The sequence below is a fragment of the Phacochoerus africanus genome, chromosome X (assembly GCF_016906955.1).
Source record: "Phacochoerus africanus isolate WHEZ1 chromosome X, ROS_Pafr_v1, whole genome shotgun sequence".
NCBI lineage: Eukaryota > Metazoa > Chordata > Mammalia > Artiodactyla > Suidae > Phacochoerus > Phacochoerus africanus.
The window spans coordinates 72,298,925-72,321,584 of NC_062560.1; the positions used below are offsets into that span (position 1 = coordinate 72,298,925).

Below are 22,660 nucleotides of genomic sequence, written 5' to 3' on the forward strand. Positions count from 1 at the left end.
AGCTGTGATAACCCATACAATATATTATAAAACTAAAACTAGTTAATTTTTTTCTCTTACAAGTCTCCTTATGGGTATGACAATCATCTTTGTGTAGCTTTTATGCCCATGAATACCTAGTATGTAGTAGGAGCTCACATGTTCTGCAATGCTGGTTGTAACACAGGGTGTAAAAATAATTATAATTCTGTCAAAATACTAATGCACCATTAGAAAAGATAGAAACATACACAAATACAGTTTTATATGTAGTATCTGCCCTAAGATAGATACAACAAAAGAACTATAGATGCTCAAAATGGAATGTAGTTCTGAGTGGTCTTTGATAGGCTCAAGGTGAGGAAGCAGTTCACTTACTAGCTTTTTTATAAGCTTTTCAAAATTTAGCTTCAGGAGTTCCCCTTGTGGCTTAGCAGGTTAAGAATCCAACTAGTATCCATGAAGATGCTGGTTCAATCTCTGGCCTCACTTAGCGTGTTAAGGATCTGGAATTGCCGCAAACTACAGTGTAGGTCATAGATGAGAGTCAGATCCCATGTTACTGTAGGCCGGCAGTTGCAGCTCTGATTCAGTCCCTCGTCTGGGAACTTCCATATACTGCAGGTGCAGCCCTAAAGAGAAAAATAGCTTTAGTATTTTAAATGATTTTTTTTTGCCATAGATCTGTTTATGATCAAATGCACCCATATTTCATCAAATCTGACAGATTATTTACCTCTAAGAAAAAAGTGCTGCCAGTTTTATCATTATACTTATCCCAATTTCAGATGTTTTAGAATGTCAACATATAAACATCTGAACTGTCATAAGTTATGGTAAGTGAAAAATAAATATCCTGAAGCCAAGTATAAGTGATTTTCGAATTATCTGCTCTTTTGGATCATCAGCTCTACTACTAGCCATTAGTATATTATTTTGGATAATGGAGAGTTGACAGTATCTGCAAACTCTGTTTCAAAGTAAGAGATACGTTCAAACAAGAGTTTGGTCACTTGCTGTATTGTACAACACTCAAAGTCAAACTGCTATTGACATTCAAATGTTGGAACCTATGTTGGGACAAATTGTGATGAGTTATCTTTAAGTCTTCTCCTGCCTTATCCATGAGTTCTTCTCTGTTAAACCTGAACAGATGCCACCCTCCTCAGAGGAAAGGTCTAAAGCCTCTCGACGAGTGTAGCAGTCAATAGAAACCTGGTTCCAAATGACAACAAGAAAGTGCATGCAGTTACAGTGGCTTCTGATGGCTATCTGTTTAAAAACAAACATATTACTTTTACTTGAAAGTAAAATTTTCATTAACACATTTGTTTTATTGAAGGTCTACTAGATACAGGGCACTGTGTGTATAAAATACTTCCAACTAATAATACAATAGTTATCCCTTGGACTCCTCTAAATCTGTAAAAAAGAAAAAAGGCCTATTGAGTTTTAAAACCCTTTCTTTAGGAGTTCCCGTCGTGGCGCAGTGGTTAACGAATCCGACTAGGAACCATGAGGTTGCGGGTTCGGTCCCTGCCCTTGCTCAGTGGGTTAACGATCCAGCGTTGCAGTGAGCTGTGGTGTAGGTTGCAGACACGGCTCGGATCCTGCGTTGCTGTGGCTCTGGCATAGGCCGGTGGCTGCATCTCCGATTCAACCCCTAGCCTGGGAACCTCCATATGCTGCGGGAGCGGCCCAAGAAATAGCAACAACAACAACAACAACAACAAAAAAAATTGAAGAATGAAAACCATATGATCATCTCAATAGATGCAGAAAAAAAATAAAATAAAACCCTTTCTTTAGAAGTCTAAAACTCATTTCATTGGTTTTTCTATAAATCTAATTCAGTGGGTTTTTGATCCAACTATTTTAGATCTTGTTTTTATACTATTCTCATTAATATCATGGACCTATTTTATGGGTAGAATTGCTTTCTAACTTCCCTTTTTCTTATGCTTTATAGCAAAAAGATGTATCATGTGATTGTGGATTACATTAGAACTCAACTTTTACTTAAGCATAACTCAAATATGACCTCTATGAGTATCTAATTTGAAAATCTAGTTTAATTGGAATAAAAAATTAAGTATATTTTGACGTTATGTTCAGATGTTAAGATAAATTTTCTAATTTATGGCGTGCCCATCTTGGTGCAGCGGAAATGAATCCAACTAGTATCTGTGAGGATGCAGGTTTGATCCCTGGCCTCGCTCAGTGGGTTGGGGATCTGGCATTGCTATGAGCTGTTGGGTAGGTCACAGACACAGCTCAGATCCCACATTGCTTTGGCTGTGGCATAGGCTGTGAGGTATAGCTGATTTGACTCCTAGCCTGGGAACCTCCATATGCTGCAGGTGCAGCCCTAAAAAGCAAAAAAAAAAAAAATCTAATTTATGCCATGTTAAATGATAAATTTGATGAAGAAAGGGATAGCATATAGAATGACAATACTAGCTGTAATATATACCTGACTTAGCCTCTTCAGCATTTCAGCTCCAATACCTAGACCTTTTAAAAAGAGATAATGCAAAATGAAAAAAATATAAGGTAAAAAAATTCACTTAAGTTATTTGCTTTAGTTTCAAAGAAATAAAATATAAAATATAGAACCATGAATTTGGTTATAAATTCATAATAGCTTTTGTTGAAACTCAACTCATGAATGTGTTTCAAATCTTTTTCCTAATTGGAATGTGGTTCCAATGGTAATGGAAAAGAGTTTGGATTTATTTTAAAGATCAGTGAAGAGGAAATGAGTTCCTGTTACTATCATCCTATCACAGAATATATTTCATATATGTTTATAGACAAACTGGTGCAAAATGCAAAAGTACGTTTTAAAGATAAAAGTATAGCTGTGATAATTTGGCTTACTCAAGCCTTCATGGGAAGTAACAAATCTTTTTCTAGTCTGTGATTGAGTCTTCATCATATAGAGTCTTCATGAAATAGAAATGAGTTATGTAAATTAATTTAAACACTGTATTGATACAAGAGTTCCATAAACCAAAACATACTATTTTAATTTTTTTTTTGTCTTTTTAGGACCAAAGCTGTGGCATATGGAAGTTCCAAGGCTTGAGGCCAAATCAGAGCTACAGCTGCCGGCCTACACCAAAGCCACAGCAATGCCAGATCCAAGCCACGTCTGCCATCCACACCACAGCTTGTGGAAATGCTGGATCCAGAACCCACCGTGCAAAGCCAGGGATTGAAACTGCATCCTCATGGATACTAGTCAGGTTCATTACCACTGAGCCATGAAAACTTTTACCATTTTAATTTTTAAAGTATAAAGGGTTACTTGACCTTGGTAAACTTGTATGACATAAAAGTCCTCTAGGTAAAGTAACTTGCCAATCCAGGGGTCATATGTAAAGTAGTACATTGCAAATCCAACAGTCACTTTGCCTAGGAAGAGAAGAGAGAGGATACAAAGAGGTGAATGCTTTGAGTATTACAATATTTGTTCCTCCAAAATGGAATATCTTTGTATTTTTTTGAACTGTTAAAGTAATAAAAATGTGCTGGACAAAATCTCAAAACAATACAGAAATGCATAAGGTTTAAGTCCCTTACAATACAACCTTTAAGAGATAAGTCTTCTTCTAACAGTGTAGAGGGTGTTCTTACTAAATTTTTTCTATGTATATACAGGCATAAGTACATATGACACATTGTCTTTTAAAAAAGACTGAGTTTAGGTACTTACACTCTACTCCTCTGCTTAATAGTAATTATATGTTATCAAACTTTGTTTTCAGGTAGAGAAAATATACACTAGATTAAATTGGGAAAGGCAGATTTATTTTATCTGATAGTTTTTGATGATTGTATACTTCTGCAATCAGGGTAGAAAAGGGGGTTTTCCCCAAGGCCATCCCTGAGTAAATCTGAAATATCAATTCATATGGAAAGTTTACAGTAGAGAAAAGGAAGATGGAGTTGGCAGCACTGGAATTCCTTTCTTCACCTGTATAACAATCTCACTGGCAGAACCTGTCTGAAGTGCATAATTTGGAACTCTAGAGTTTGTTTGAATAATTGCAACTTTCAGAGGACCATTTTGCTGCTAAATTATAGTTAATTTTGGCGAAATTCAGCTATTAGCCCAGGGGTGTCTTCCAAGCACCCTCCCCCTAACTCAACCATCTCCCACCCCACCTCATGGCAGGCAGCTGTAGGGACAGCAACCTGAATTTCTGGAGTGGAGTGCTATGCTGAATGCTGAGGTGAGGAATTGGAGGCTGTGCACTGTTTTTCCAACCTCCACCAACTAATGCAGCTTTTAGGAGATTTAAAGGAGCCATACCTGTTTTGTTAGTCAAAAACAACTACGTATACAGGAGAATCTAGAAAGCCACCATGCATGACCCAGGAAAGACTTAGAAAAGACTTCAGAACATCTTTAAACACTCAACTCAGACTGATCTCTGACACAGGCACCCTATAACAACTTTTTTAAAAGACATCCCTGAGGAAGGGGGAGAATTTGATTTCCAGAGTTAACATATTATAAGATTAGATGTCCAGTTTTCAACAACAACAACAACAAAAATCAGAAGGCATATGAAGATATTGGAAATTATAGCCCATTCAGAGGAACAGAGCAAATCAAAAACATATCTAAGGAAGCCCAGATGTCTGACTTACTAACCAAATATTTTAAAACAACTGTCTTAAAGATGCTCAAAGAACAAAAAGAAGACATGAACAAAGGCAGAAAAAAAGATGTATGAACGAAATAGGAATATCAATAAATAAAAAGAAATTATGAAAAAGAATCCCCACCAAAACTTTCTGAAGCTGAAAAGTATAACTGAAATGAAAAGTGCAGTGGAAGGGTTCAAAGTCAGAATTTAGCAAGCAGAAGAAAGAATCAGTGAACCTGAAGTTAGGATAATTAAAATTATCAAGTGTGAGGAACAAAAAGAAAAGATGCAGAAAAGTAAATGGAGCCTAAAGGATCTATGGAACACCATCAAGTAGACCAAGATCCATAATATGGGACTCTCAGAAGAAGAGAGAGAATGGAAAAAATAATATTTGAATAATGACAGAAAACTTCCCAAATTTGGTACAAGATGTACAAATACAAAAAGTTCAACAAACCCCAAAAGATCAACACCAAGACATATAATCAAGCTGTTGAAAAAACAAAGAGAAAATGCTGAAGTAGCAAGACAGAAGTAACTTGTCACATACAGTGGATCCTTGGTAAGATTATCATCTGATCTCTCATCAGAAACTTTCAAGGCCAGAGGGAGTGGATTGATATACTCAAAGTGTTGGGGTTGGAGGAAAGAGGCAGCAGAGTGGACACCTGTCAACCAAGAATTCTATATCCACCAAAACTATCCTTCAAAAATGAGAGAGAAATTGAGATATCTCCAGACCTCATCCCACCCCACCCCACCCCGTAAAAGAACATGAGGAAGTTCATTATCCCAAGACCTGCCCTGCATAAAATGTTAAAAGAAGAACTTCAGGTTGAAATGGAAGGAAGCTAGATAGTAACTCAAAGCAATATGAAGAAATAAAGATAATGGTGCCTGGTTAAAGGTAAATACATGGGCAATTATTTTTAAAACTAACACTTTTCTTTGTAATTCCACCTTTTTTTTCTATATGATTTAAAGAACAAGTGCATAAAATTAATCATTAATTTGTGTTCTTTGGCACACAATGTATAAAGATGTAAACTATGACATCAGTAGCATAAAAAGGGGGAATAATGTACAGGAGAAGGGTTTTTATATGCTATTGAAGTTAATCAGGTATAAACACAAATTTGATTGTTATGATTTTGGGATGCTAAATATAACCCCCATGATAACCACCAAGAAAATATCTATAGAATATATACATAAGGAAATGAGAAGGGAATGGAAATATTTTACTGCCAGAATCAACTAAACACAAAAGACAGCAATGGTAGAAAAGCTATATATAGAAAATAAAATGTCAAGTCCTTTCTTACTAGTAATTACTTTAAATGTAAGCAGGTTAAATGCTCTAATCAAAAGACATATTAGCAAAATGAATTTTTAAAAACCCAACTATATGCTGTCTATAAGAGACTCACTTTAGATGCGAAAAAAAAATGCAAAAAAAGTTAATAGTGAAATGAGGGAAAAAATATTTCATGCATATAGTAACTAAAAGAGAGCTGGGATCACTGCTCTAATATCAGACAAAATAGACTTTAAGTAAAAAAAAAAGTGTTACAAGAGACAAAGATATTACATAGTGATAGAAGGTTAGTTCATCTAGAAGATAATAACGACTATAAACATCTGTGCACCAAACATCAGAGCTCCAATATATGAAGCACATATTGATAGAACTGAAGATAGAGACAGCTCTAAAATAATAGTTGGGAACTTCATTACATCAATTTCAATAATGTATTGAACAACCAGACTAATGATAAATATGTTAATAGATTATTTGAACAAAACTATAGATTCCACTCAACAACATAATGCACATTTTTCTTGAATTTTTCTAGGATAGACCATATGTTAGGCCAAAAAACAAGTCTTAATATATTTTGAGAGATTGAAACTATATAAAGTATCTTTTCCAATCACAATGCATTGAAAGTAGAAATCAACAGAAATAAACTAGGAAAGTCACAAATATGTGGAAATTAAACAATGCACTCAAAGTAGAAATCACAAGAAAATTAGAAAACAGAGATGAATGAAAATAAAAACACAACATATAGAACTTATGGGATGCAATGAAAGAAGTTCCGCAGGAGGGACACTTATAGTTGTAAATGCCAACATTAAAAAAAAAAAGATCTTGCACCTTAAGGAACTAGAAAAAGGTAAACTAAGCTCAAAGCAGAAAGATGGTAACAATGATTAGAACAGAAATAAACAAATTAGAGGATAGAAATACAGTAGAGAAAATCAATGGAATCAGAAGTTGGTTCTTTGGAAAGATCAAATGACAAGTAGATTGATGAAGAAAAAAAAAAGTAGATGCAAGTAATTAAAATTTACTACCAACCTTACAGAGAAAAAAGAATTTTAATTAAGTACTATGAATTGTATACCAACAAATTGGATAACTAAGAAGTGAACAAATTCCTTGAAACTTACAAATTACCTAAACTGATTTAAAAAGAAAGAAAATCTGAGCAGAGCTATAGGTAGAGTTTGAATCAGTAATTTAAAAAAATCTCCCAACAAAGAGAAGTTATGGGTCACCAGATGGTTTCACTGGGAAATTCTACCAAACATTTAAAGGATTAACACCAATCCTTCTCAAACACTTCCCAAAAAATTGAAGATGTGGGAACATTTCCTAACTCATTCTATGAAGTCAACATTATTCAGATACCAAATATGGATAAATATTAAAAAAATTAAAGACCAATATCCCTTATTAATATAGATGCAAAAAATTCAACAAAATAGTAAATTAAACCCAGAAGCATATTAAAAGGATCATTCACTATGAGCAAATGTGATTCATCCTAGGAATGAAAGGATAGTTCAACATAAGAAAATCAATCATGTTAACTGAACAAAGGGAGAAAAACATGATCATGACATTTGGTACAGAAAAGACATCTGACAAAATACAACACCCTTTTATGACAAAAGCCCTCACAAAACCAGGAATAGTGGCAAATTCCTCAACATGATAAAGAATATCTATTAAAAAAAAAAAACACAGTTTATACTCACTGGTGAATGACTGAAAGCATTCCCCCTAAGATTACAAACAAGACAAGGATGCCCACTTTTACCAATGCTATGCAACATTGTGCTGGAAGTTATAGCTAGAACTTTTAGACAAGAAAAAGAAATAAAAGCCATACAAATTAGGAAGAAATAAAATGATCTCTATTCACAGATGGCATGATCCTATCTATAGAAAATCCCAAAGAATCCAAGAGAAATCTATAGGAGCTAGTAAATTAATTCAGCAAAGTTTCAAGCTATAAGATCCACAAACAAAAATTCCTTTGATTCTTATACCAGCAGAGGACAAACCAAAAAGTAAATTTAAAAAGTCATTCCATTTACAATTGCCCCTAAAATAGTTAAATACCTACGAATAAATCTAACCCAGAAGGTGAAGTACTTGCATACTAACAACTAACATTGGTGAAAGAAATTAAAAGTTATCCCCTGTTCATAGATAACATTATTGTCAATATTACCCAAAGTAATCTAAAGATCCAATGATGTCCCTATCAAAATTCTAGCATCCTTTTTCACAGGAATGATAAAGGCCATCCTCAAATTCATTTGGAATTCCAAATGTATAATTTTATACAGATTTTCCTCATGATGAGGTTATTTCCTTATAAACCCATCATAATTTGAAAATAATGTAAGTCAAAATGCATTTAATACACATAACCTACCAAACATCATAGCCTATTTTATAACAAAGTGTTGAGTATCTCATGTAATTTATTGAATACTATACTGAAAGTGAAAACAGAATGGTTGTAGGGGTATGGAAGTGTTGTAAGAGTATTGGTGGTTTACCCTCCTGATTACATGGCTGACTGGGAGCTCTGGCTCACTGCCACTGCCCAGCATCATGAGAGCATCCTATTGCATATAGCTAGCCCAGAGAAAGATCAAAATTCAAAATAACAATTTCTACAGAATATGTACTGCTTTCAAGCCATTACAAAGTAAAAAAAATCATAAGCCAAAGCACAAGTAAGGGGCTGTCTGTACACTTTTTTTTTTTTGTCTTTTTTGCCATTTCTTGGGCTGCTCCCACGGCATATGGAGGTTCCCAGGCTAGGGGTCGAATCGGAGCTGTAGCCACCGGCCTACGCCGGAGCCACAGCAACATGGGATCCGAGCCGCGTCTGCGACCTACACCACAGCTCAGGGCAATGCCGGATCGTTAACCCACTGAGCAAGGGCAGGGACCGAACCCGCAACCTCATGGTTCCTAGTCGGATTCGTTAACCACTGTGCCACGACGGGAACTCCTGTCTGTACACTTTAATCATCACTTCTCTTAGTGTTCATATTTCCTCCCTAAACTGTTATAATTCATTATAAAACACTAACCCATCCTATTAATATTTCTGGCTATTAACATGTAGTAATATCTTGAAAACAGTTTTAAGTCATTTTGCTTTTATCCACTTCATTCTATCAAGCTACTATTAATATATTGGGCATTAAATTGTACTGTCTGACCAACTACACTTCTCATTTTACGTTTTGGAAATTAGTGGAAGTCTATCGCTGCTATAAAGATGTAAAAGCTCTTAAATATCAATTTAATACTTTAAAATGGGGAAAATATAGAAGAGTGGAGCACTAATAAAGCTATTAAACAGCAGCTTTTTATACAAACTTATGCCCTGTACATCTAGATACTATTAAGATAATTTCTTCGTGAACAAGGACAGCAGCATCCACATATCTACCTACAAGTAGTGCTTTGTGCATACATTGTCATGTTTCTTTTTCTAGCTCTGAAAATGCCATAAAACATCTCACCCTTTGCTGTTAACTTCACTGCATCTGGCATGTTTTCACAGGCAGCCAATTCCTGTAAAAGTAGAAAAAACTTTGATAAGAATGAAGTTTTATTGAGCATTTACTAACATACGATGTCCTAAGTAGTATTAAAAGTGAGTCAGACCTAACCCCAGTCATGTAGAAACTTAAAATCCAAAACAGCACATGCAACTAGTGACTATATATAGAGAGAAGATTAACTATGTTTGTACATCACTCCTGTGATGGTCAGGTGTCCAGGTAACTAGCCTTGAACACAACCAGAAATCAGAAAGTAAAACCAAAAGGTTTTCTGCAAATTCAAGGTAGATGTCATAAAATCTATGTATTATAAAGCTCATAGACTTTACATAAGAGTCTGTTCTGTTTGTTTGTGGGGTGTTCTTTCCAGTTTAACTTTAGAATTTATTTGGCTTTTTACTATATTATTTTCCACACATGCAAATTAATTCTTCATGGTTTGGATCTCAAGCTTGAAAAGGCAGTCTCCACCTTAGGATTATAAAAATGTTCACTTTTGTTCCCTTATTAATTAATTATTTAATTTTCTTTTTTATTGAGATATAATTTGCCGGAGTCCAGCTCCAGCAGCCAGGGTGTCCCGGCAGGGATGGACAGTGTCGGCGGATGCAAACGAAGACAGCCTCTTTATCCCTTCTTTCAGGGCGCTGGACTGCTCAAATTTTATTAGCATAAGTAGCAGTTTATATAGACAGCTTAATTGTAACTTACATTACAGTGCTTAGGTCATATTTTTAAAGGTTAAACTTTTAGATTACATGGTACAGTACATATACATTGTGTTCTAAGGATTTTAATTAAAACCAACAGATACAATACATCATGTAAAACTATAATGGGTACAAAACATCATGTGGAAAAAACAATATATGAAAATAAGGCGATTCGGTACAAAACGTTTTGTGGTTACTTTTAGCAAGCACCACCCGTTATTGTTTTAAGCTAATCTTTAACAACTAGAAAGGTCACAAGCACAAGACATTTACAAAAATTCATCTTTTAGATTAAAGCTTGGGATCCTAACTTCAAAGTGTTATGATCAGGGGACAGTATGAGAAAATATTTTTTATATCAAAGCAACTTAATTTCCTAAAATTTAAAAGCTTTTTACAAAATTCATTAAAAGCAAGATTATTATGTTTTTCCATGTATGTCTAACCTATTCTTAACCTATTGTACATAGCACAATTATCTAACTCCAAAATCTATTCTTACTTGTAACAAATTAATGAGTATTTTGTTTTTACCTACATTGGATCTGAATAGGGGGAATTCAACCAAGGTGAAGCTCTGATTATTTTATTACTGTTCCAATTTTTTGTTGTTCCAATTTTATTGAGTGACAAAACAATATAGGAAAATAACAAAGAATAACAAACTAATAACAGGAAAGATTGAATAATAAGTAAATAACAAGAAAGACTGATTTTTCCAAGAAGCGATTTTTATTCTTGCATTGTTGTGCAAAGCCTTCATTTTGTTATTGTAGCCATTGTTGTCGGGTTAGCAGGTGAGCCTCATTATTTTTAGAACTTGCCCTCAGAACTGTGCCGCAGGGTAAGCCCTTTTCCCTATTTCTAAACCTGCCCTCGGAACTGTGCCAGTGCGTAGGCTTTTTTTCCTTGGTTAGGAGCCCTGCCTTCGGGACTGTGCCATCAAGCTAGTTCCCTCCCTCGGCCTCCTGCATCTCCTCGGCTCCCCGCAATAATTGACGGATAACATTGCATTAGTGCAAGGTGTGCAACATAATGATTTGGTATATATATATTGCAAAATGATTACCACAGAAAAGTTTAGTTAACATCAGTATCTCACATAGTTACAATTTTTTGGGATGATAACTTTTAAGATCTACTCTCTTAATAACTCAAATATACAATACAGTTTTGTTAACTATAGTCACCATGCTGTACATTACATCCCCAAAGCTTATTTATGTTATAACTGGAAGTCTTTACATTTTAACTACCTTCACACATTTCCCCCACACACACCCCGCCTCCCGCCTCTAGCAACCACCAATGTTTTAAATTCCTTTTATTTATAATTGATTAATTTGGTTTTCTTGTTTGCATGTTTTGGTGTAAGCAGCAAGGTGGAATTTCACCTCTTATTTATTTATTTATTTATTTTTAAATATTTTTAAAGCACCTTACAAAGCAAGTTTTATTTATTTATATATTTATTTTTTGTCTTTTTGCCATTTCTAGGGCCACTCCCACGGCATATGGAGGTTCCCAGGCTAGGGGTCGAATCGGAGCTGTAGCCACCGGCCTACGCCAAAGCCACAGCAACGCGGGATCCGAGCCGCGTCTGCAACCTACACCACAGCTCAGGGCAACGCCGGATCGTTAACCCACTGACCAAAGGCAGGGACCGAACCCGCAACCTCATGGTTCCCAGTCGGATTCGTTAACCACTGCACCACGCCGGGAACTCCGAATTTCACCTTTTATTAACTGATTTGAAATGTCTACTTTATCATGTACTACATTGTCATATATAGTATATACTGTAAGAGAGCTTTTGGACTCTCCATTCTGTTCCAGAGATCTATCTCTGCAGTTATGGTAATAGGTTACCATAGTATTTTAATTATTTACAGCTTTGTAATATCTAGTAGGAATAATCTCCCTTATCACTCTTCTTTTTGGAATCTTTCTAGAAACACATGTTTATTCTTCCATATGAAAATTTGGGGATTTTGACTATGGAATTACATTAAATTTATAATGGGGAAAAAAAGCTTTTAAAATATATAAGGAAGACAGCAAGGGCTAAATTATGTAGAGCATTGCTAAGAAATTTGGATTTTATTTTCAATATAACCAGAGCTCAATGGAATTTAATTTTGGCTGCTGTTGAGCATTACTTCCTGTAAGCTCTTTGAAGGTAGTGATGTAATTCAGTAATCTGGTATCCTTTGTAGTACATAGCACATGGCCTTCCCCTAGTATGCACTCAATGTTTACACAATGAACAAAAATCAGATACTAATAGTACATAGTGCTTAACTATGGATTATCAACAACCTAAAACCACACTTCAAGAACCCCCATAAAAGGCTTTAAGTGAAAACTGTGGTAAGCAAGAAGTTAGTTATGGCTGTCTAGCTATAAAGTGACTAGAGCCCCAAATAATGCTGTTGTGTAGCGATTAAGAATAGGGTAAAATAGTTTCATACAGAGGAAAATTGGAAAAAATTTAGTGGCAGGACAGTAAATAACATCTGCAAAATAGTCAGCTAAGGAATGAATTACTATGATGGCAAACTCTCCTAAATCCCTTTGCAAGGAGAGAATGTTTTGCAAATTTGGCAATGAAAAGGAGTTAGGATGAATGTACATGTATGAATTAGAGAAGAACATAAAGTCAAAGCTAATTAATCATTATATTCATGTCTATGATGCAAAGTAATTTAGCCTTTCTATTATTTTTCTACAATGATTATTCATTAAAATTATTTCCAGGAAACATCCAGTATACATTCAGGTACATGAGGCAAATTCAAAAGTAAATGTTGTTGGGAACTTCACAGAAACAGATTCACTGAAGTGGGAGAATCTAGTGATGTATTTTCTCTTGGTGATAACAATGGGCATTGTTTGGAAACATAAGGAAGGTTAATTTTCTGGATAGAGAGATTCACTCTCCTTCAATAATAAATTTATTAATTGCCAACTGGGTGTCAGATAATAAGCTACCAAAAACTCCTTGAAATTATTTTCTACCTGGAAAAATGTACTTCTTGAATAATTAATATGTTGGGCCTAGTTGTTTTTTTTTTTTCTTTGGCTTTGTAGGGCTGCACCCGCAGCATATAGAGGCTCCCAGGCTAGGGGTCTAATCGGAGCTACAGCTGCCAGCCTACACCATAGCCACAGCAAGGCCAGATCTGAGCCATGTCTGCAACCTACACCACAGCTCACAGCAACACCGGATCCTCAACCCACTGAGTGAGGCCAGGGATCAAAATGCAACCTCATGGTTCCTAGTCAGATTCGTTTCTGCTGCACCACAATGGGAACTCTGGGCCTAGTATTTTGACTGATGATCTAGCCATGCAGATTAATGCCTGTTAGAGAACAGATGTGGGAACTTGTGGGGATAGAATAGAATGGAAGACATGGAAGGATGGCTAACCCATATCTTACAGTTCTGTAACCAGCCCTAGCATCATTTCAACACATGGATTTCACTAGAAAACTTCTGGTATTTTATTTTGACCATTAAAACACATTCTCTGATATGATGGAGGATAATGTGAGAAAAATAATATATAAATATGTATGGCTTTGCTGTATAGTAGAAATTGACAGAACATTGTAAATCAACTATAATGGAAAAATAAAAATCATAAAAAAACACATTCTCTGATCAAAGGGAACAGAAACTTGGTCTGATTAAAATGAGATATATATATATATATGGAAACATTTTCATTACAAAACTCTTTTATAAGGTTTCCTTACCTATAACCTGTGCCTGGTTCCAACCACACATGTACTCCATTAAAAAATCTAGGCTCTGCTTTTATATGGGCTTTTATATGGAAATATTTAGATTGTGTGTCACATAAATTATTGCCTTGAGTGCTACAAAACTTCAACACAGTAGCTATGGCTGTTAGTTTGTCCCCTTTACTGTACTGGGATGATTTCCAGGAAAAACATTAAAATGAAATTTTAAACCAGAAATATTTAACCCAGCTCCTTGGATTCCTGGGAGGCTATCTGTGGATGGGCTTCAGGAGTCAAAGTGTCTGAAATTATATGGAAAATGTATTGTGGATGCATATTGTTTTCTGGGTAGTCAATTACTAGCTTCTAGTAATTAGTAAGTAGGTGTGGTCTCAAAGCAAGACTCCCTACCCTAACATCTTAGCCATTAATACCTGAGATTCTGTCACTGACAGGCCATTCATTTGGATTAAGCATTCCTTTTGTCTCAGATTCTCTTTTAAAGTTAAAATTTCCCCCAGGAGGAAGAACACTTTAGATCCCTGAAATATCTATGAATTGGTTCCCCCATTATGTTTTGAGCCTCCTACTATAAGTCAAGCAATTTATATGTAATCATTTTATGTTACTGAATCATTACAACAATCTTGTGATATAGATAAGTTACAGTTATAGATATAGATCATCTTAATTTTAGATGTGGAAATTGAAGCTTATAGAAACTACGTAACTTCCAGAAGTTTTTATATATGAGTCATAATTAGCAAAACTAGGATTCAAACCCAGCCTATGCCTTTGTTACCTTCAACCCTAAATTAATGCTAGGAAGTTACACAGAAGGAGAAGAAAGCAGCTTACTTTAATTAGACGCAGGATTTCCGGGCAGTCTCCAGCTTCCACAGGTCTTATTAGAAAACAATTCACACTTGGTTGCCTCAGGATTGATTGGCTCCTGCCTAGTTGCCTCAAGCCTGTCTGCCCTATACTTAGTTGGCTCCTGCCTGGTTGTCTCAGACTTGTTTGACTCACGCCTTTTTGGTTCGTGCCTGATTGGCTTGTACCTGGCTGACTCGTGCCTGATTGGTTCCAGCCTGGTTGCCACATGCCTGCTTGGCTCATGCCTGATTGGCTTGGGGCTGGCTGACTTGTGCCTGATTGGCTTGGACCTGGTTGACTCCTGCAGGATTAGGCTCAGGCCTGGTTCTCTCATGCCTTGTTGATTCGTGCTATGTTGGTTCAGGCATGGTTGCCTCATGCTTGGTTCATTCATGGTGGATTGGCTTGAGCCTGGTTGCAGTTTACTCATGACTGACTGACTCATGCCTGATTGGCTCAGGTCTACTTTCCCTGTGCCAGGTTGCCTTATGCTTATTTGGCTCGGACCTGGTTGCTGCATGCCTGACTGGTTCATGCCTGGTTGTCTCATGCCTGGTTGGCCCAGTTGGTTAGTGTCAGGTGGGCTTCTGCTTGGTTGATTCATACCAAGTAAGCACATGCCTGACTGGTTCATGTCTGGTAAGCTTGAGTGGTTCATGCCCTTGATTCATGTCTGGTTGTCTGAGAGCTTGTTGGCTAAGGACTGATTGACTTAGGATTGGTTAGCAGATGAGGGGTTGGCCAGGGACTAAGTGTCTTGATGTAATAGGAGCCCTTAACTACAGTGCTGTGGTGGAGGATGTACGATGTTTCTTGTTTTTCTCAACTTGATTAGTTCTTTGAGATACCCCTCTAACAAGATAAGACTAGGGAAAATAAAGGAGGGCTACCTAAAAAAGATTATTAATGCATCCAATTTGCTGGAGTTGATCTCAGCAGCTATCACAGCCAAAGACGTTTGGGTTCCAGGTTTTCATCTGGCCTTTCCCTGCCAGCAGGCTAGAAGTGAAGGGAAGTAGAAAATGACCCTGGGGGAGTATGACTGCCTCACCACCTTGTACCATCACTGCATCACAGTGATGAAGTCACCATGCTCTTATCTACATGTGTAGGTGCTCCCCCACGTGGTGAAGGAGGGGCGAGGCAGGGCCACTGACCACTCTATTTCTTACTCCTGAGTTTAAGAGGGTGAAGCAAAAAGCTGGAAGGAATCTCAAAGTTTATGCTTGACACTCGCCCTAAGAGTGCCTACTGTTTTAACCAATCAATTCAAAGATACTTGCCTCAACCCTTTCTGCTTTCCCCATGCCCCAGTCTTGAAAAAATTCACTTCCTATTTCTGTTCTGACTTCCACTTATCACCTTTTCCCCACACCATAGAAACTAGAATGCTTAAAAGTGTTCTTACTTAGGTGCTCAAGTTCCTAGTGAAGAAAGTATTTCTTTACAAATAATTAAGAATAACTATGGCTACTGTTTATTGTGTTATTTTATTATCTTGGAGCACTTTACATTTTCTCATCCAATCCCATAGCAACCCTATAGTCCTCAATCCTAAGGAAACTGCTTCAAAAGATTTGGTAACCTGATGGAGACCTGAACAGTTGGCAAGGAGCCAGAACTCAGACCCAGGTCACTCTGATTCTAATTCCAGGATTTTTACCATCACACTATCCTACCTCTTATTACACACACTATACTTACTCTCCATCTCCACCACTGTAACTTCAGGTATATTGTCTTTTCACCACATCCCCCCTCAGAGAATCCTTCTCCCATTTCTCCCATCTTCCTTTCTTTCCTTCCTTCCTTCCTTCCTTCCTTCCTTCCTTCCTTCCTTCCTTCCTTCCTTCCTTCCTTCCTTCCTTCCTTCCTTCCTTCTTTCTTTCTTTCTTCTTTCTTTCTTTCTTTCTTTCTTTCTTTCTTTCTTTCTTTCTTTCTTTCTTTCTTTCTTTCTTTTAACATATGGAAGTTCCCAGGCTAGGGGTCAAATCAGAGCTGTGGCTGCTGGCCTATGCCACAGCCACAGCAATGTGGGATCCAAGCCGTGTCTAGACCTATACCACAGATCACAGTAATGCTGGATCCTTAACCCACTGAGCAGGGCCAGGGATCGAACCCGCATCCTGATGGATACTAGTGGGTTTGTTACCGCTGAGTCATAAGGGGAACTGCATTCTTCCATCTTTTTATCTATTGGCCCACTTTCTTAACAATGTATATTATGTAACTGGCATTAGTATTGTTGTAGTTGGAGTGTCTTTTTTTAAAAAACATACTAGAGAACATTGGTTGAAGCTGTTCTGAGTCTCACACTTTGCTAAAAGGGCTTTATGTATGCACTATTTCATTTAATCATCAAAGCAACCTTGTGAGATTTGAACTCTTGTCCCCCATTTTATCAATAGAGAAACTAAAATTAGAAAAATTAATTTTCCCAAATGGAATGCATACCAGAATGGAGACAGAGGCTAAGCCCCATCCCATGTACCATGACCATTTGACCTGTACTAGCTATAAAGGGAACCTAGAGAGCTTACTTTCTTAGCACGACAGACAAATCAAGTCAAATCACAGAAATATGCCAAACCTAACACAAATTAGATGTAGATACATTCCTAATCTTGATCCTACTGTAATGATGAGAGCTAAAATTTTATGAAGGCTTCCTGTAGTGTTAGGCAAGATTCTAAGGAACATTTACTTATATTAATTCATTTAATCCTCACAGCGATCTAATGAGGTAGATGATATTATTATGTTCATTTTTCAGGTAAAGTAACTGAGATTCAGAGAGGTTAGGTAACTTGATTTAAGCCACACAACTGAAAGTCCAGACAAAATAAGGAAAACCTATTTCTCATTTTGGTTTTTCTGAAATCCCAGGAAAAGGGTGAAGGAATTTTGCTATTTGCTTTACAAAATCAAATAATTTGCATAATTTATTGTGGAGATGAATGACTTTTTTTTTCTTTTTTAGAGGAGGAGGCATGTATTAGTTTTCTGGTTAATGCCTTAAAGGGATAAAATTAGAAATTATAATTCAGCGATATAGAACTGTTAACAAGTATCTTTTGTATTTTGACTCATGAAACTTTCCATCACTTGAAGGTGATTTAATTGTTAGTTTGTTTTTATTTTTATTTTTTTAACATTATGCAATGATGATTTTAAGGAGTTGCACCAAAAATCCATATTCTTGCTCACAGTTACTTATTTACACAACTTGTCCATATTAGGAACAAATAATGAGATTCCTCCATCAGCCATGAAAATTATCTCCACACTGTAGCTGGTATCTTATCAGAAAAAAATAGTTTTTTGAAATATTTAAACAAAAACAGCAATAATTAGCTGTTGCCACAAGGTGGCAGTGTTATCCTGCTTAGGAATAAAGTCTAAATGATAAACATTGTAATCTTATTTAATGACTGTACATATATTTAAATTTCAGGTTTTTATCATTTCCAGGTATTATCAGAAAAATTCTAAAATATAATTTTAGTCTTAATACACTGTTTTAATACAGATCTAGTCTAGGTAGTGTATTTTGTAAGCCAATACCTGCCAAATTATAAGAATTAAAAATGTGCATTCATGGTCTGCGCTATCAAAATGTTATTTATTTTTTTGTTTGCCTTTTCGTTTTCTTTTTAGGGCCACACCTGTGGCATATGTACATTTCCAGGTTAGGAGTCGAATCAGATCTGCAGCTGCAGGCCTATGCCACAGCCAAAGCAACGTGGGATTCGAGCTGCATTTGCGACCTAGCGGCTTGCAGCAATGCTGGATCCTTGACCCACTGAACAAGGCCAGGGAGTGAATCAGCATCCTCATGGACGCTATGTGGGGTTTTTAACCTGCTGAGCCATAATGGGAACTCCCCCAAAATGTTTTAAATTCAAGGTAATGTATAAGTTATTCCCCATAGGTCCAAAAACATGGATATGTTTATGCATTTAATTGCTAGTGACTACACACATAAAATCCCCTTTTCTGAACATGCTAAATAAAATCCAGTATTCTGAATTCTAACCCTAGCTTCCTTTCATCTAAATGAATATTCACAATTGAGAAAAGCATTTATATAATTTTCATCTATAGGAAGCAAACTTAGACTTTTCCTATCCCTCAGAGCCAATTATTTTTCCTGTCCTTTTTAAGTTAACAGGCTTTTAATTTTCACTCTGGTAAATTGCAAACATAAAGAAAGAAAAAGAAAAGGCAGGAGGGGTGTGGGGATGGGAGGAGTGAGGAAGGACTTAAGGCAAGAAGCCAGACTGAAACAGAGCTAACATATGGATGTATTTTCTGAGATAAAAATTTAAAGTATTCTGGAAACATTCATCAATAAACAGACTTAATATATCTTTTAATTTTATTAAAATGTAGTTGATTTACAATTTTGTATTAATTTCTGCTGTACAGTGAAATGACTCAATTATACATATATATATAATTTTTCATTTTTTTTCCATTATGGTATATCACAGGATATTCAATATAGTTCCCTGTGAATACAGGACCTTGTTGCTTATCCATCCTATATATAATAGCTTGCCTCTGCTAATCCCAAACTCCCAATTTTTCCCTCCCACACCCCCTCCACTTTTGGCAACCATAAGCTTCTTCTCCATATCTGTGAGCCTGTTTTTGTTTCATGGATATGTTGATTTGTGCCGTATTGTAGATTCCACATATAAGTGATATCATATGATATTTTTCTTTCTCTTTCTTTTTTTTGTCTTTTGTCTTTTTTGTTGTTGTTGTTGTTGTTGTTGTTGCTGCTACTTCTTGGGCCGCTCCCGCGGCATATGGAAGTTCCCAGGCTAGGGGTCGAATCGGAGCTGTAGCCACTGGCCTACGCCAGAGCCACAGCAACGCGGGATCCGAGCAGCGTCTGCAACCTACACCACAGCTCAGGGCAATGCCGGATCGTTAACCCACTGAGCAAGGGCAGGGACCGAACCCGCAACCTCATGGTTCCCAGTCGGATTCGTTAACCACTGCACCGTGATGGGAACTCCCCTTCTTTCTCTTTCTGACTTACTTTGCTTAGTATGATAATCTCTAGGTCCAACCATGTTGCTGCAAATGGCATTATCTCATTCTTTTTAATGGCCGAGTAGTATTCTATTGTATATATACATACCACATCTTTACCCATTCATCTGTCACTGGACATTTAGGTTGCTTCCATGTCTTGGCTATAGTAAATAGTGCTGCTATGAATATAAGGGTGCATGTATCTTTTCGAGTTATAGTTTTGCCTGAGTATATGCCCAATGGTAGGATTACTGGATCATATGGCAACTCTACTTTTAGTTTTTCAAGGACCCTCCATACTCTTTTCCATAGTGGCTGCACCAATTTACATTCCCACCAACAGTGTAGGAGGGTTCCCTTTTCTCCACACCCTCTCTAGCATTTACTTAGAGAATTTTTAATGATGGTCTTACTGACCAGTGTGACATGGTAACTCATTGTAGTTTTGACTTACATTTCTCTAATAATTAGTTGTGATGGGCATATTTTCATGTGCCTATTGGCCATCTGTATGTCTTCTTTGGATAAATGTCTATTTAGGCCTTCCGCCATTTTTCAATTGGGTTGTTTAGAGGTTTTTTGTTGTTGTTTTTGTTAAATTGTATTAGTTATTTGTATATTTTGGAAATTAAGCCCTTGTCAGTTGCATCATTTGCAAATATTTTCTCCCAGTCTGTAGGTTGTCTTTTCATTTTGTTTATGGTTTTCCTTTGCTGTGCAAAGCTTATAATTTTGCTTTTATTTCTATTACCTTGGGAGACTGACCTAAGAAAACATTAGTATGATTTACGGCAGAGAATGTTTTGCCTGTATTCTCTTATAGGAGTTATGGTGTGTTGTCTTATATTTAAAGACAATATTTTTAAATATTTGCCACATTTTATTTTATTAAAGACTACATACTCCTTGTAAAACATTTGAAAAATATCTGTAACAGACAAAAAATTACCTCTAGATTTGGCTCTGACTAAAAATGAGCACATCCAAGAATTTGAACTTTTTTCCTTTTTAGCAAATTTATCAGCAAATTTGCAATTAATGGAAACTCACAACTTCACTTATGCTTTCTCTTTGCTTAGCTGAGGGTGTAGATCAGGGATGTGTGGCTTTTTTCTTTAGAAAAATTCTCCAATAGTAACCTATGGGAAAGGCAAGATAGGTCTAGAGCCTAGTCTGGGATGAAGACTGAGAAATAAATCACTTTGTATATAAAAAGAAGAACTTGGATTTTTTTCCATGGAGCAATTTGGAGAAAGCGACTAGGAACTAGGAAAAGAGAGATTAAATGCTAAGGAAGAGTTCTTGGCTTGAGGAGCAGTACCTGGCCAAACGGTGGTAGGCTAAGTAAGGCCTAGGGCACAAGACAGCCAGTAAAGTTTCCCTTTAAGATATTAGTATTCAGTTTTAAATTGTTTCCTATTAGATGCTGTGGTTAAATACCCCTACCAGTAATATAGTGCAAGTTATTTACTACACTAGCCATGTATATGTGGTAGTTTGAGGCCATGAAAGTGGAGGGACGAAGGCTATGTGTCTGACAGAGGTGCTGAAAGAAGATGGCAGCTGCAGGAGTTGAACCCAGGGACTAGGAGAACTGACTGTAGCTTAGACTAGCTCATGAACAGGTATCTAAGAATAAGGTTACTCTGGAGGAGGAAGGATGGGTAAAGAGCATGGACCCTGATGTTACCTGGGATTTGAACTCGAGATATTTGGTTATTATAGGAATAAATGACTCCAGAAGACTGAGAGACTGAGTTACCTAGGAAATGCATAAAATAGAAATGAAAAATCTCTCAGAATCGTATCTGTACATAACCATTATTTATACTTCAGTGACTATTTTTCTCCTCTCTATATATTTTCTCTATATAATATATATATAATTTTAAATAAAATTGGCATTGCAGTAACTATCTTTCTTTACTTAATAATATATCATTAGTCTTCCCTAGCTCCTATAGCACTTTATATAACATTTTTTTCAAAAAAATTGCTGTCATTCAACAAATCTTTATTAAATACTAACCATGTTCCAAATTGTTTGAGGCCCTGCTGAACATTTATTGTCAGGTACTATATGACACATGCTTTATATATATAATCCCATTTAATCCTCACAATGAGGTAGGCATAATGATCATAGTTTCACAGAGAAGGAAATTTAGGCTTAAAGAAATTAACCTGCCTGAGATCACGCAATTTGGAAATGGTTGAGCCAAGATTCAAACTCAGGACTAGTGTGACTTCCTGGGCCCACTGCTCTGAAGCAGATGCTGAGTCAACTCATTTTTATGTATATGCTTTCTTTTATTTAATCAACCCCATATTTGATGTGTATTTCAATTGGTTCCAGTTTTGTTGTGTCAAACAATGTTCCAGTGAAAATATTTGTGCAATAAATTTTTAATCGAATATCACTTTAAATATTCCTGGAGAATGCAGAAACTATTTGGGAAAATAATAGTAGATGAAACCCAGACAGAATCTCTGCTTAAATACCTTGCATTTGATATATAGGACTCTTAGGCAAATTATCTTACTCAGTATACAAGTTTCAGCAAATACCAAGGGAGTGTCCAGTTATAACATTCCTTTCATGTTAAAAAAAATGTGTTTTTACTCTAACTCCTAAAATATTTTAAGGCAAATCAGAGGAAATTGGTGGAGTAAAGCTATCCTTAAAAAGGTTTTTGGATGCCATTAGTAGCAATTAATGATATTTAAAATTGTATTTTTTCCATTTTACTTAAT

The 22,660-nt window shown here is 36.2% G+C and overlaps 1 protein-coding gene across 1 annotated transcript; it reads right to left on the bottom strand.

The window, feature by feature from the left end:
- Positions 1–988: 988 nt before the first annotated feature.
- On the bottom strand, positions 989–15,518 carry SATL1 (spermidine/spermine N1-acetyl transferase like 1). The gene is given in 9 exon segments (XM_047764220.1): positions 989–1,143; positions 1,146–1,251; positions 2,453–2,493; positions 3,295–3,398; positions 3,802–3,837; positions 3,839–3,878; positions 9,483–9,534; positions 14,843–15,145; positions 15,147–15,518. Coding segments are annotated over 9 exon segments (1,209 nt in total).
- Between the last annotated feature and the right edge of the window lie 7,142 nt (positions 15,519–22,660).